Source organism: Patella vulgata, chromosome 3 (assembly GCF_932274485.2).
Source record: "Patella vulgata chromosome 3, xgPatVulg1.2, whole genome shotgun sequence".
Classification (NCBI taxonomy): Eukaryota; Metazoa; Mollusca; class Gastropoda; family Patellidae; genus Patella; species Patella vulgata.
The window spans coordinates 56,560,328-56,575,184 of record NC_065881.2 but is presented as its reverse complement, the minus strand read 5'-3'; the positions used below and the strand labels follow the sequence as shown (position 1 = coordinate 56,575,184).

General features: G+C 31.3%; 1 protein-coding gene across 2 annotated transcripts in view; it reads right to left on the bottom strand.

The window, feature by feature from the left end:
* Window positions 1-364: 364 nt before the first annotated feature.
* Window positions 365-14,857, bottom strand: part of LOC126814622 (sodium- and chloride-dependent betaine transporter) — a 50,151-nt gene continuing 35,658 nt past the window's right edge. Inside the window, exons 9-15 of one of the 2 annotated variants that reach the window (XM_050539895.1) lie at window positions 14,484-14,596; window positions 13,634-13,755; window positions 13,096-13,248; window positions 10,298-10,394; window positions 9,405-9,478; window positions 8,796-8,963; window positions 365-7,341 (exon numbers count right to left, since the gene is read on the bottom strand). In XM_050539895.1, coding sequence (XP_050395852.1) covers window positions 7,126-7,341; window positions 8,796-8,963; window positions 9,405-9,478; window positions 10,298-10,394; window positions 13,096-13,248; window positions 13,634-13,755; window positions 14,484-14,596 — 943 coding nt within the window. In that variant the 3' untranslated portion in view covers window positions 365-7,125. The remainder of the gene's footprint in view (window positions 7,342-8,795; window positions 8,964-9,404; window positions 9,479-10,297; window positions 10,395-13,095; window positions 13,249-13,633; window positions 13,756-14,483; window positions 14,597-14,857) is intronic. The other variant, XM_050539896.1, reaches the window with a different exon arrangement.

Below are 14,857 nucleotides of genomic sequence, written 5' to 3'. Positions count from 1 at the left end.
CACAAACATCTTTCATTTTTATTTTATAACAGTGTTGTCTCCCTTTATAACGATTTATGAAAACCCTACCACTCACACTTGATATTTCTGGAAATGTTGAGACTAACTACCTGCATTATTTCTACATACCCAATGAACTACATGTACTCAAATGTACTTTTTGAAAGGGAACAAATAATGTAGAATTTTAATAGTTTTTTCATTCAGAAACCTTCTCCCAGAGTTTCATTTAAGACAACCTTTTCCAGGTATAATATTGTTAATAAAAAATTAAAAAGCCAGGAGTCAGAGATATCTCCTGTGGTTAAATTCTAGTGCAGGTTAAAGTTGATTTTAAAGTTTGTCCACATTAAACAACAAAGAATAAAGTCTTGTATAATTTATTGACAAAACTAATAATCTACCATGACATATATATGGTTACAAAAAAAAAGTTAAATCATAATAGTATGGCAATTAAAATAAATATGCTGAAATTCTGCAACACTATGAGCAAATGAGCAAAAACATGTTTTAGCAATGGAAATGTGATTTAATGTTATTGAATTTTAAAAATAGTTAATGTGTGGTTTCTTATTGCTGGTACTCATTCAGATCTACAAACTGCAATTTTTTTTTTTCCATACAAATATATTATGGTGGTATATTAGATTTAAAATTCTAACACGCTATCATCTAATTTCTAAATTAAGACAATGTATGTATAATCCAACTTCTTTATTTGTTCAGTGTAAATTTTAATTCTGTTTCATCTTATTGATATTATTAAGACGAAAAATGTCTACTTTGTTGTCGCTTTACATGTTAAGCATGAACGTCAAACAAATTTAGAAATTTGAAACTTCTACCTAGCAACCATCATTATGACGTCATTTGGTGTCGCCACCGTGTGCTCAAATTGGCGACTGAGCACCTGATTGGGACCATTATGTTGATACAAACGACTCGCTCTTCGTCAGGTTGAATGGTATAACGGAGTGTTAAAATTGAAAACATCGAACATGATATGGTTTGCAAATACTATTTCAAATATAAGCTAAACAGCATTTGTTCATTTTCTTTTTAAAGACAAGTGCAGGATTTGGAGACTTTTATTTGATTTTTTTTTTACAGTTAAACCAATTAATATTAATATACTTTTGGTCTATATTCTTTTACTCTTCTAAAAAATGTCTCTTTATACCATCCAAACGACTAGCCACTGTCCGTGCCAGACCCCCATCCTGTGTCAATAACAAGAGATGGAGAACCACACCGGAAGATATCGGTTATATCATAGGGAAATATATCTATGGATTATATAACATTGTCAGCTAGTATACACACTGGCAAAAGTAAGAGAGCTAGAGAGAGAAATAGGGTTTAACGTATACTCGACACAAACTAGGTCATTTCGGGACTAACATATTTCAATAATTCTCTTGTGCGTAGGGGTCTTGTGTCGAGTGGTCGTTAAACGACATTTATCTCTCTATATTTCAGCCCTCCGTCCAACCATCAACCACACATAATGGTCCCGACCAGGTGCGCAATCATCAAATGAGCAGCAGTGTCAACACCAAACGACTTCATAATGATAGTTGCTAGGCAGAAGAGTAAAAATTCTAAATTCGTTGATGTTCATGCTTCACGTGTTTAGCATCAATGATGAAGATGTTTTTCGTCTTAATAGAAATAAGATGAAACAGAATTAAAATTTACACTGAACAAGTAAAGAAGTTGGATTATACATTGTCTTAATTTAAAAATGACATTAACAGAAGTTAGAAATTAGATGATAGCATGTTAGAATTTTGAATCTAATATACCGCCATAATACATCCAGTTGATGAATATTTCAGTAGAATTTTCTAAATAAAATAAGAGTTATGAAATAATTAATTACTATTCTTGCATGAATAAAATTCTTTTGACTAGACAAAATAATAAATAAATAGAAATTTAAGTAAAATACTTTCCAACCATCTTATTTGGGTGCTTTTTGTTTTAAATAATAAACAAACTAACCATATGAATTGAGAACACGGCATATCAAAATTGGTGGGCTATATAAGCAGAAAAGGTAAAATTTATTAAATTGCAAAAATGTTTAATCTAATCGAAACTGTACTTCTACACATACTATTTTGTGGTAAAAATGAAATCACAATTATATAAAGGCAATCATAAAAAGATAAAGAATTTTTATACAAAATATTTGTATTTTTGATTCCCTCAGTTCTAACTTTCTTTCAATTGTCATTTAAACTGTCTCAAATTGTCACACTTTCAACAAACTTTCTTGGACACAGAACACTTATGATGTCTTACATCTAACATAGACTCTTTAAATAGTAGGCGCACCTTCAAACCAACCACATTTAATAAATATTTTTAGTTGCTTTGCAATTTTTAAAAGCCTGACTATGAATATCCTCAACCATGCCATCTAATTATACACAAATGTGGGTGTATGTACTCTGTCAATTATTTAAATAATACATGGAGATATTTTTTTTAAATTTCATTGCAATAGTTTGAACATTGGTTCATTTTACAAGGAGTATTTAATATTCAGTTTGATTACCCTCAATGTTCTCATTCAGATGTTAAAAAGTTTTCTTCTAAAAAGAATCGCATTGGAAGAACTTCATAAGGAAAATAATACAGAGTTATCATCTACAAACTATGACAGGAAAAACACAATATGAAAATTTCCTCTAAACTGTGAATATATGTAAATGAAGTCTATTCAGTATTGGAGAAGAATTTAATTCAATATACAGTGTTTATTTAGTGTGATTTGAATAGTTATATCTACATATATCAAGTACATTTATATTATGCAATATCCAGTATATATATACTGAGTAGAATAATATAAGTAATGTTATTACACTAACAAACACAAATATTTACAAGATTAAAACAAGATGAAAATCTTTAAACAAATGATTTTAAGAATAATTGAAGAGGTCAGTTCCCTAATGGAATCAACACAAATTTTTGGGAAAACTATTCTATTTTCGAGAAAGTGGAACAGATAATTTGATTCACAAGTTGTTAAAATGGAGATATCTCATTTAGGAAGTAAAGTCTTCAATTACTTAATAATGATTGTATGTAAAATGATATAAATATGTGTTAATATACACCAGTTCAACAATAACACTAAAACTATAGCAATAATAGTACAATATATAGTACAAATATTATAAAACCTATTTATACACTAACATGTATATCTAGTAATCATATAATAGCATATGTTAAAGTAATGAGCTAAATTCCAATTTTTAAAAAAAAAAAATAATCCACCCAATGTTTAAAATGACTATCCTTCTTTGATTTGAATAAAATTGTCAATTAATAAGATTTGATCAGTCAGTTTGTTTTATGAGGTGGGTATCTGTCTAATTAGGTCTACAGATATTGTCAGTTTTGAGATCTGACTGATTTTATGTTTAATTGTCTACAATTTAAAACAGAACTTAAACTAAAATTAGTAAACAAATTGACTTTCGCTTTATATTTCAAAACAAAATTTTTATTCTACAGACCTTTCTATTATGACCTCTATCAAAGACGTTTAGCTCCTTTAAAGTACCTGTTTTAAAGCCAAATTTAACATTAATAACATCTGTGCTAGCCAACAGATAATGTTGAATAAGGTTTGGTATCACCTATTCTCACCTAATATTTTAATTACAATTGGCATAATGACAATTACTAACTAGCACATTTGACTGTGCTTATGTCTACAAAAAGTATTAAAAAACAAAACACACCCATATCTTATTAAAATTTAATTCTTAAAATTATTTTCAAAATGTGCAACTTGTACAAATTTTTTATTAACCTTAGGCTATGAGTACTGCAAACAAGCATATTTTTTCACCTGATCGTGGCAATTGAAATTTGCCATTGATTTTTTTACGGCCATTCATGAACGGGCACACAGTGATCTTCTCGAAAGTATACACCACTCTGCGAGTAAATTACATTGATCCTGTGACTGGCGATTCGCTGAAAACGTAAGATTGCTGTGGTAGCTGCTATTCATTTGCTCCTAAAACTCTGAAATCGTGATGTCAAACAGGCAACGCCTTTCTGATCAAAGAATCATCAATTCTTTTTCTTTCCTCAGACTCAACGCTTTGGCAGTTGAGGTAGCCATTTTGAGATCATGTGAAATCAATGATGTCTCCGACTGGCTTATAAAAATGGTTCACTCGACAATATATGCTGGATACGGACAGATGAGCCGAAAATATCAAATATGCTAGATATGGGCGATTGAATGGGCAAATGGTTCGCGTGCAGAATCGTCGTTGTTGTGAACAGACACACAGGCAATTTTAAAATCGGTGCGACAGGGCAAAAAAATATGCTTGTCTGCCTTAGGTATAAGTCACCAAATCTTGAACAATGTAACATAACTGATAAACTGTTTTTTTTTTATTCTAAAATAATAGTGAATGATGGTACTAAAATTTAAAAAAAAACCCAACAAAACACCATAAGCGTAATTATAATCATTGAATAAAAAGACCTATTTGATAGGTCCTCAATAACATACATATAACAGTGTTCAAATCATTACCAAACAGGTTTGTTAACAAAAACATGATGTGCACCTGTCACATTTACACATGTATCAATCAGATTAAAATTCTGCTACTAGTCCTTAAGTACTTTAGAAAATTAGACTCATAAAAACTTGAATTTAATTAAAATTATATCTTTAAACACACCAAACAGAGTATCATGATGATCTTGGATTTTATGGCATAGTGTACCTTTAAAATGTAAACCATGTATAATGTAAATATATGAATTAAAGTAGATAAAACTGAGTAATAATTCAAACTATATGACAATGTATAATATAATAAGAATTTGAGCATATAAAAGTTAACAGTAATATATCTAACTATTGTATATATTAAAACTAATATAGAATGTGACCCTATCATTCCTACGTAACTAACGTACGGAAATTAAACGGTAGCTGGCTTTTTTTTCGCACGTATACAGTGAATGGCCATTTTGCTCAGTAATCCCAGCCAGAATTTGGCTATTTTTTTAAAATTGCGTTAAAGTTTTAAATTTTTGTTTAGAACTGAAATAAATTAACTTTTAGTCAATCCCCACGCTAAAAACATTAACAGAATTGATTGTGTATATCTGAAATAGACACGACCGAAGCACAAAATAGTGCCAATATGCCGATGTCAAATCTAGAGTTGTAGATGATGTTATTTTTCTGAAAAATCATTGGAAGAAGCGATAAGACGTTCTGTACGGATTATACAGTCCTAAAGGCTGCAAGAAGGCTGCAAGAAGGCTATTGTTTACAATGTAACATTGTGTCTTGTAAGGTTGATAATGATCATAATGATGGTGTTAACATTTGTTTGGTGATGTGACCTCATGACCTGTGACGTTTAGATAACGTCATATGGATATCATGGCTATTCACTGTGTCAGAGTCACTTCTCTGCAGGTAGGGTGAGTCTGTCGTTCAGATTGCCTATCATTATGATGAGAAAAAGAGCAAATGTTAAAATAATATGCTTAACTACAGCTAAATGCTAGATTTACTTCCATAAAAATGACCATCATAAGATGGGTCAGTGCTGAAACAAAAAGGAAGTGGATACCCATGATGTTTTCCATCTGTATTTCTCAGTTCTGTTTCAGAGGCTTGTTTTAAATGGTACAAGTTAATAATTATATTTTGTACAGTTAGAAGTGAAATCAAACCCATATGTATTGTATAAATATTCGTTATTGATATAAATTGTAAAATATTTCATGCATCAAATTGAAAATGTGATCTTGATCAAAAAATGGGAATGTTTTAAAAATGTTTACAAAGTCTTTATAAACTCAAAACACAAAAAACTAAAATTAGAAAAATATATGGGTATACATACAGTAAATCAGAGTGTACACTATATGATAATAATCTCAGTCTAAAAATACAAATATATCATTGTAGTATTATAAATTAAATACCAGTGAGAAATAAAGAAGGATTATCATATGGACTAACTTTTATTCCCATCATTTTTACTCTGGTATAAATAGTTCCTAAACTACATGTAGTGGTGCCATTCCATAAAGGAAATCTACAGACATATACATTTATTATGTAAAGGCTCATAATACTGCAAACAAAGCATATAACATAATATATTAAAGATATTTAAATATTACCTAGACTATTTAAAGTGTACTCTGAATAATAATATTATACAGTGAAGTATACCCAAACCCATCCCCTTTATTCTATGTAGAAAATTCTATACACAGCATTAAAATCATTAATCAGAGAGAGACAGAATGGAGTTTAACGTCCACTTGACACAAACGAGGCCATTGCGGGACTAACATGATTTAATTTTATTTCCATTATTTGCTTGCGCGTAGGGGTCTTTAGCAGTAAGAGAAAACTGGAGGACCTGGAGAAAAAAAATGAGGTTGGACAGGCGACCCTACTCCTTGTCACGTACAGCCGGGGAATCGAAAACCCTCCAGTTGACTCAATGACAGACCTTATGATACAGCGCGCACGCACTAACCATTCGGCCATCCCATCATTAATCAATGTTTGTTATATAAATGAAATGGGGTTTAATGTCCTACTGTTTTGTTATACCACATCCTATTATCAATATATTATATATAACAACACTGTCGAAATAATTACACAATAAAAAATATACTGTTAAATTCTCTCATTTCCTACTTCTATTGATTGGTACACCTCAGTTGTTGTATATATGTGTATTTTCTTTTCTCTACACTAACTCTAAAACTATTCACCGACAAAAAAACACATTAAACATAGTTTTATAAACAAAACCGATTTCACAAACTATTCACAACGATTTTTGTTATTTTTCACAATAAAAGACAAAACAATAGTTGTAAAATTCCACATTTTTGGGTAATTTGTTTTCAATGGAATGGAATATTTGAATATATAATAACTCTTAAATAAGTTATTTCCGGTATAATGTTCTCTCTGTGAGTAAGGCAGCCATATCTTAATCTCTTTAAATACAAAAAAAAAAATTCTCCATGCTGCAGTTATTTTTTACATGTCAGGTTCTGTACACAAGTATATAAAAAATCCATTTAAATGCGTGTTCCATGACTTGTGAGTGGTTCGGACTCCGGTGGATCATAGTCCATTTTATACATCATATCATCCATGGGATATGTCTGTTCCATGTAGGTGTATGGGGGAGCAGTTGGTTCAGGTAGGGGTGGTGGGGGATGATGGTAGCCATTTGCATCATGTTCTTGTTCACGTACTCGTTCAGTAATACCACAAAAACAGCTGGTGATTTTCTGAAAAATATATATAAGTTATTTTAAATAAGCAAGTGTGTAAAGAGACATGATAATCTTGACTATAGAGTAAAGCCTGCAGGTAGAGGAATGAAGTTTCTGAAAGTTAGAACCAGGATCATCAAGTAATTTATTACTGGAAGGTAGAATACTTTTAGTGGGCATTTTACAAATATTTCAGAGATATTCTAAAGTGAAATACAAAATTTGGTGACGATGAGAAATTTCATTAATGACTTAGTGTACCATGGGCCTGCTTGATTTGTCCGCGGATAGGTGAGCCCGTTTCTACTATGGCGTACTCCGGTCAGGTTACCGTATCGAAGCAAATCAAGTGACCCGGCTGATAAACAATATGGTGTCGGATAATGTTATAATATTAAACCGGTTACATGACATGTTTTAATCAAAAACAGTATTCTTGAAAGTATGACGTGAAAGTGCCCGCAAAATAAGCAGAAAATTATTATTAGTAATATTACTGAGAAAAAATAAATGACATATGAACTTCTGGTTTTACGAAGCTCAAATTCAACTTCAAAACATTTGGTTTAATTCTAACGCTTTAAAATTAGTGTTTTATGGCATTCCTAAATAACGTGAATTTTATCTCGTTGACATGTTCACCATCTTGCGCCGGTGTTCGCCGCTGCCGCTAAAGCGGCGCATTCGGCGTACGCCGCAGTCAAACTTTTGTCAACTTTCTGTGAAATCAAGTGACCTAGCACAAAAACTGCCGAACTGTGGTCAGCCGGTATGCGCCGGTATTGACAAATCAAGCAGGGCCCATGGTAATAATATTGGTAATAAGTATATCTTGTCTCCCATTGTAAATCTGGATTCAAAATCGTCTCTGAATCAAAATTTGTTACCAATAGAATAAATTATTCTAAACTTTACATTAATTATGGTAGCCTTGTTTAAAATATAGTATCTGGATAATCAGCTCTATCTTTACACACCTCATAATGACCAATCTCGAACATACAACTTAGTATTTAGCTTTGATCAGAATAAGGATAAAATAGTGATGTTTTGATAAGTAGTTGCGACAAATTGCATTGTTAAACACAAGTGTAATATTTGGCAATATCACTTTAGTATGATTCCATTTAAGTATAATTAGTTGATATATATGCTTTATTATGCTTGTACAGTATAATCAATCTGATATGTACCTATAATAGACTATGAATATGAAGGGGGTTACTAAATATAGATCAAGTGTATTAAGAAAATACTATGTCAGCTACCTTGTAAGGTCACCATAAAGTATGTTGTATAGTATGTTAAATATAGGTTGATTTTTGTGTTGAAAGTGTTAATTTGCATAATGAGAGCAACCAACCATTGACAATATATTTAACATCATATTTTAGTAACTTGTTTATTTTTGTTTCTGATCAATATGAGACCAAATTTTATTCAGAATATCATAGATAAGAATGTCTTACCCCTCTAGCTACAACTACAGCATGGATAACTCCAATGATAACACCTATATAAGGAAAGGCAGCTATAACCCAACTAACAATTTTCCATGAATCATTATAGATATAACTTTCTCCCATTAACTTCATCGGTGCATCTTTAGTTTTATGGAAAACATAAAACCATACGCCCTGTAAAATATAATTCTAAATATAGCATCAATCAAAATATATTACATTTTTATATTTTTTCAATTAATTTCTGTTCCATTGAAAAGCGGGGACTGGGTTTAACATCTACACTCCATGCATGATCATAGATTTGCATAGATTTACAGTTTCACACTTCAGACCACTTACCCGAATCATTCAATTTATGGCTAAACCTAAAGAGTCTTTTAACATTAATTTACACTATTCTGTATGCAAGCATGGATCAAGGGTTTTGGGACTAGGGGAAAGGGAGAGGGGACACACAGAGGCCAAATAATTTCTTTGACTATCAAAAATTCACTGGATAGGTCTTACCTAATTGGCAGATATTTAGTAACTGTTGTGTAAATAATTAGGGCTCTTGAATTCTTAAAGGAGTGGCGGGGGATCAATATACTAAATTAGAATGAGAAAACTTACAGAAGATGTTGTTGCTGCGAAAAATACCCATAAAGCCATAATGATTCTTTCAGCAAGGGCAAAATTCTGTCTTACTGAAAGATAAAAAGATAGGTTGCCAGGCAATGAAGCATACGCCAACAGCAGCTAAATTGTCCGGGCAGTCAACAAGAGTTGTCGTATATTTTTACTTTTGTCAGTAATAAAACATTTATAATACAATTTAATACACTAAAATCTGATTAAGAATTACAACTAATTATCAGAAAATCATTAGAATTTGTTTGACCCATGCTAACTATATAAAACATTTAATACCATGGATTTAGCTGTTCAAGTTACCAAAAATCATTGAAAATCAATACACAAGTACTTGTTCGTCTTAAGACCTTAAACTCTTTGTATCAACCTAAAGTCAATCGAAACGATATATATAGGCATAAACATGGTGTATAAATATAAAATCAATCAGATGATAACTATATATGATCTCTAAAGCATCCACCAGATTTTTCAAAGTGATCAAGGGCCATAACTCTGGCAGTAATTATCGGAAATCAATAGGCTTCTTTGTCTCATGACCTTAAACACTGTGTATAAATTTAAGACATTAATTTTAACCTCTAGAGCGTCCACAATTGCCGGACGGACGGACAGGGGCGACGACAATATACGACCACATTTCAATGTGGGCATATAAAAACCTACAAAAATGTGGGTTCCTGACATCTCAAATAGCTTTCCCTGTTCACTCAATGATATGGAAGTGACAATCGGCAAATGTAAGTCATTTCTGATTAAAATAATAAATCTCTAATGGAAGTTTACGGGAAAAATAATATGAAATCAATTATATTGTAAAAGTTCCAGACAAACTTTGCAATGTTTTTTGACATTTAACAGCTTGAACTTACGATAAACAACTACTAGACCAAACGCCAACAAATCAATCAATATAAACTGTAATCTTGTTATTGATTGGTCAATCAGCCCAAAATAGTACAAACCAGCCTGTAAAATAAAGTTTTACATGCACATTAATCTGGAACTGACATTGACATAATACTTTAGTCTGCAATTCTATTTTAGGACATTCAAGTACATTACAAAGCATTTTAACTTGTTCAATCTTTTTACTTGAAATGGGCTTATTCTGCTGGTTGGATGATTAATGTAAGGGAAAGATCATACTCCTTGCATTCATAGAATATCTAGAATAACGGTTCATATTTAAAACTGAATATGCATAATGGTTCATAATTAAAATTAAATATGCACGATAATTCACAATATAAATGGAGAGAGAGAGAGAAATGGGGTTTAACGTCCACTCGACACAAACTAGGTCATTTCGGGACTAACAAATGGTTTAATTTTATTTCAATAATTCGCTGGGTGGAAATGAACTAGATTCTACGGAGTCAGATTGTTTGTTCGTCGTTTTGGATTTACTGGACGAAGATGAGGCAAGGCCTTCGTTTGACCTTGAAATATTTTTAGTTTTTTCATTACATTGTTTTTTAGAGGGAACTACGTTCCCAGATTCTTTTAATGGATTTTGGATTTTTCTTTTACCACCAGTCGTGGTTTCCTGTAAATCTTCCTTTAGAATCTGCTTAGTAGCAGGAGCATGTTTCGCCATTTTTTCAGCCATGTGCTTTATGAACACCAAAAAACAAACTGCTTTTAAGTTAACTAAAAAGTAAACTGCTTTAGCAAATTATTGACTACGTCAATACAATCTTCGTTGTTACTACGTAACAGAAATGTTCAAATATTAAAAAAAAACTTTTTTAAAAAAGACACAATGACAAATAAGCAAAGAGCTTCGAAACAAGTCCTTCGCTTGTGACTGGGCAAGCACGCACTGATTTTCGCGGGCAAGATGCAATCTCACGTGATCTCATAATGTTAATATTGGGTGTTGAAAAATTAAATTTTAGTATGCATACTGATCCATAATTAAAATGGAATAGTTAATAATTTAAATGAAATATGAATAATAGTTCATAACTAAAATGGAATAGTTTATAATTTAAATGAAATATGGATAATAATTCATAATTAAAATGGAATATGGATAATAGTTCATAAATTAAGATGGAACATGCATGATTTAAGTTCAATATTCATCATGGTTATATCTAAAATGGAATATTTTCATTAATGTAATCAATCTTTTTCATTCCTTTTAGCATTTTGTCAAAGAACATGGTGACATTAACATTCACACATAAAGCAGGTTTTATTGGTGAGAGAGGACCTAAAACGTAAATCAAAATTTGATTTACGGTATAAAACTGACAAAAATATTGATCCCAACCTTATGCATATAAAAAATGTTATGAGTTACGGAATTTTGTGTCAATTTGTGAGTTCATCAACAAATATAGATCTGGTTTTATCATTTATATAAGAGAAAATGTTGGCAATGTTGAGAAATGACAAGGAGTTGTCAAGTGTTATATGTTATATTGAATGAGAGCCAAGAAATCCTCTTCATTACATGTGGTTGTTGGATTTAATTAAATCTATAGCTAAGTGTAAATTACTGTCTTAATCATTATCGACAAAAATCAATATACAATGTACTTGTAAACATTCTATATAAGACAGTCCCAAACATGTTCTTTTCTACTAGTAAATCTTATTTGATATATCTTTACTCAAATTCCAGCATTACTCCTGTATTTATTGTGCCATTATATTTGTGAAAAGCATATACATAACTGGTTTGCGTAATAGTATGGGTTGCCAGTTAACTTGTATAATTCTATCCCATGCTAGGCAAGTATCGGTGCTTAGGTACACTCATACTTACGTCAGTGATAACTGACATATATTTCATGCCTTTTGAAAATTGGTTAGGTACCTTTTCTTGGTGTTTGTCATTTTCATGAAGTCATGGTAAAACAGTCCTATATTTTACTATTTTTAGTCCTACCAATAAGCTCTTCGAGCTTCTGTCCCTTTAAACATTACCCAATGAAAATGTTGGTCCTATCATGGTTATTTTCAAATCTTAAATTGACATATTCATCTGGAAAACCCTCAACTATTATTAGACCCAGAGGTCGCAGTCACGCAAAAATCTGCGTTTTTCACGCATTTTTTTCAAAATAAACACAAATATTGAAGGATGCTGAGTAATTTACACGCAGAAAAATTTCCCCGACATGAGAATAATTGGATTATTCTATTTCATAGTTTGTACACTGTCATCAATTTCCGTGCTTCATGCGGCATTTACACACCGCATTCAGCCAATCAAATATTGGCTTTCATAGAGATAGTTTGCTCTTTACTTCCTGTCGAAGTGAAAGATTGAAATGACTGTGCCGTCAACCATAGATATGTCGTCATTAAACTAAATACAATATCAATGAAATAATGACACTTAAAATAGGGTTGTTCACGTAACGATTTTACTTGCTTCTATTGAATATTTTGAAAGACTCTAAATCACGCAGATGTAGAGAGCAAAAACGCAAAATTTTTGAATGTCTGCATATTTTTACGCAACTCGAAATTGATCCACTGCAACCTCTGATTAGACCATTAATGAGAACTGATCAATCTGCGATCTGTCTCCAATTTAAACGAGGAAACAATTTTAATCTGTAATCTGGCAAGGTTATATTACAAATACTAGTAACATAGTTAGTATGGTAAGGTATTTGTCCTGATAGAAGTATAATTTAAGGTAACTCACCCGAGTGGTTTGTAGAATACCAAGTCCTTTGGCTATACACATGACAACAAATGACATGAGTAAATGTACAGCTATTTTACTACATGATTTTCTACTGACCCATTCTTCTAAGCTATCCATTATATTATCAACTATCGTTAGACATCCTATACACTGAAATACAACAATATAACTCTTCTATAGTCGTTACAAATAATAATTACAGATTTATTTGCAAATAGTGATATGAAATTGACAATAATCTACAGAAACTTCACCTGTTGCAGTTCCTTATATTTTTGTCATTATCCTTTATCATTCTCAGCCCAAAGTACAAATCTTTTTGTTTTTAATTTATCAATTATGGCAGTTGGAATGACAATGTCAAAATTCTAACAAATTCAAAATATTAACACTTTTTAAACAGTATTTAATCTGTGCTACTCACATAGAAATTTCCTTCGCTACCAATCCAACATTGGTCAAAACTTATTATTGAACATCTATATATCTTCTCCACTAGATGTGACACATTTTATACTTTAAATAAATTACTTACCAAGAACATAAGACCGAAGAGGAAGGCTGATAGTAAAAACAGGAATGAATATGGCTGTGGAATATTAAGAGCTGTAAAAGCTGCTGGCATCTGCCATAAGATTATACTAGGTCCTCCTGCTTCTAAAACAAAACCCAACAAGTTTCAAGCCATAGTAGAACAGAAAGGGAAAAGATATTTTACTTAATAAAATTTAACATAAATTAAGGGCTGGTATATGGCTTCTTTAGATAGTAATTTAAATGAGTAAAACAAAAATCCTAAGTTAGATGCCATCTTGATAGAAAGAAGTTATTCTTTCGTAGCAGACTAACGTCATAAAATCAATAGAATCGAATGGCCATAAATTAGGATTGATTTATTCTAAGTTCGATCTAAGTTTTTTGACATGGTATTTTTCGATAAAATAAAAATAATTCATCAATTTTCTTCACAAAAAGGGGTAAATATCAAATTCATAACAAAGGTAGCCATAGTAGTATCAAAGTGGTTACTGAATGACACGTCTACAGAATTTTATATCGGAGATTTGGGTCAATGAATTTTACTTGATATCAGCATTAACAAACACTGAGATTTTATTAATATGTCACTCCTATCAAGAGGTCAGTCATGACAATTCACTTGAGTGGTCGCTGAATACAGATTCTACTATATTTTCCTTTCAGTGGAGAATATTGTGCCTTTAATAAACACTAGATGATTTCAAACATCTGCATTAATAGAAATTTTAATGAAGGTCAGATGTAAAAAAACAGGTTTATTTTAGGACAATCTCATGGCTAGTTTTATGAAGGATAGATTTATTTTTGTTTTGATCTGTAAAGAGAAATGTTAAAGTTGAACTTACCTCCGAAACCTGGAGCTTGTTTATCAAATATCATATTACCTAGATATGGTGCCATAGCTATAGGTGGTATCTGTGATACTACAACAAACACTGCTACAACTACTAACCATGAACTGTAAAATACAATATATTTATAACAATCATAACTAAAATGTGATGAATTTCATATTCTTCAAGTAAACTTTATTTGTCCATAAAAATTCACTGAACGATTGATACTAGTTTGAGTAATTACAGATTGTATTTCGAGAAAAATTATCAGATTATCTTAAGGCACAATCTGTTGAACTATAATTGAACTCTTGTCTCTTTTAGGAACAAGAAAATAGCTTATTTACCTATAAACATTATATAATTCAAGCTGATTCATCACT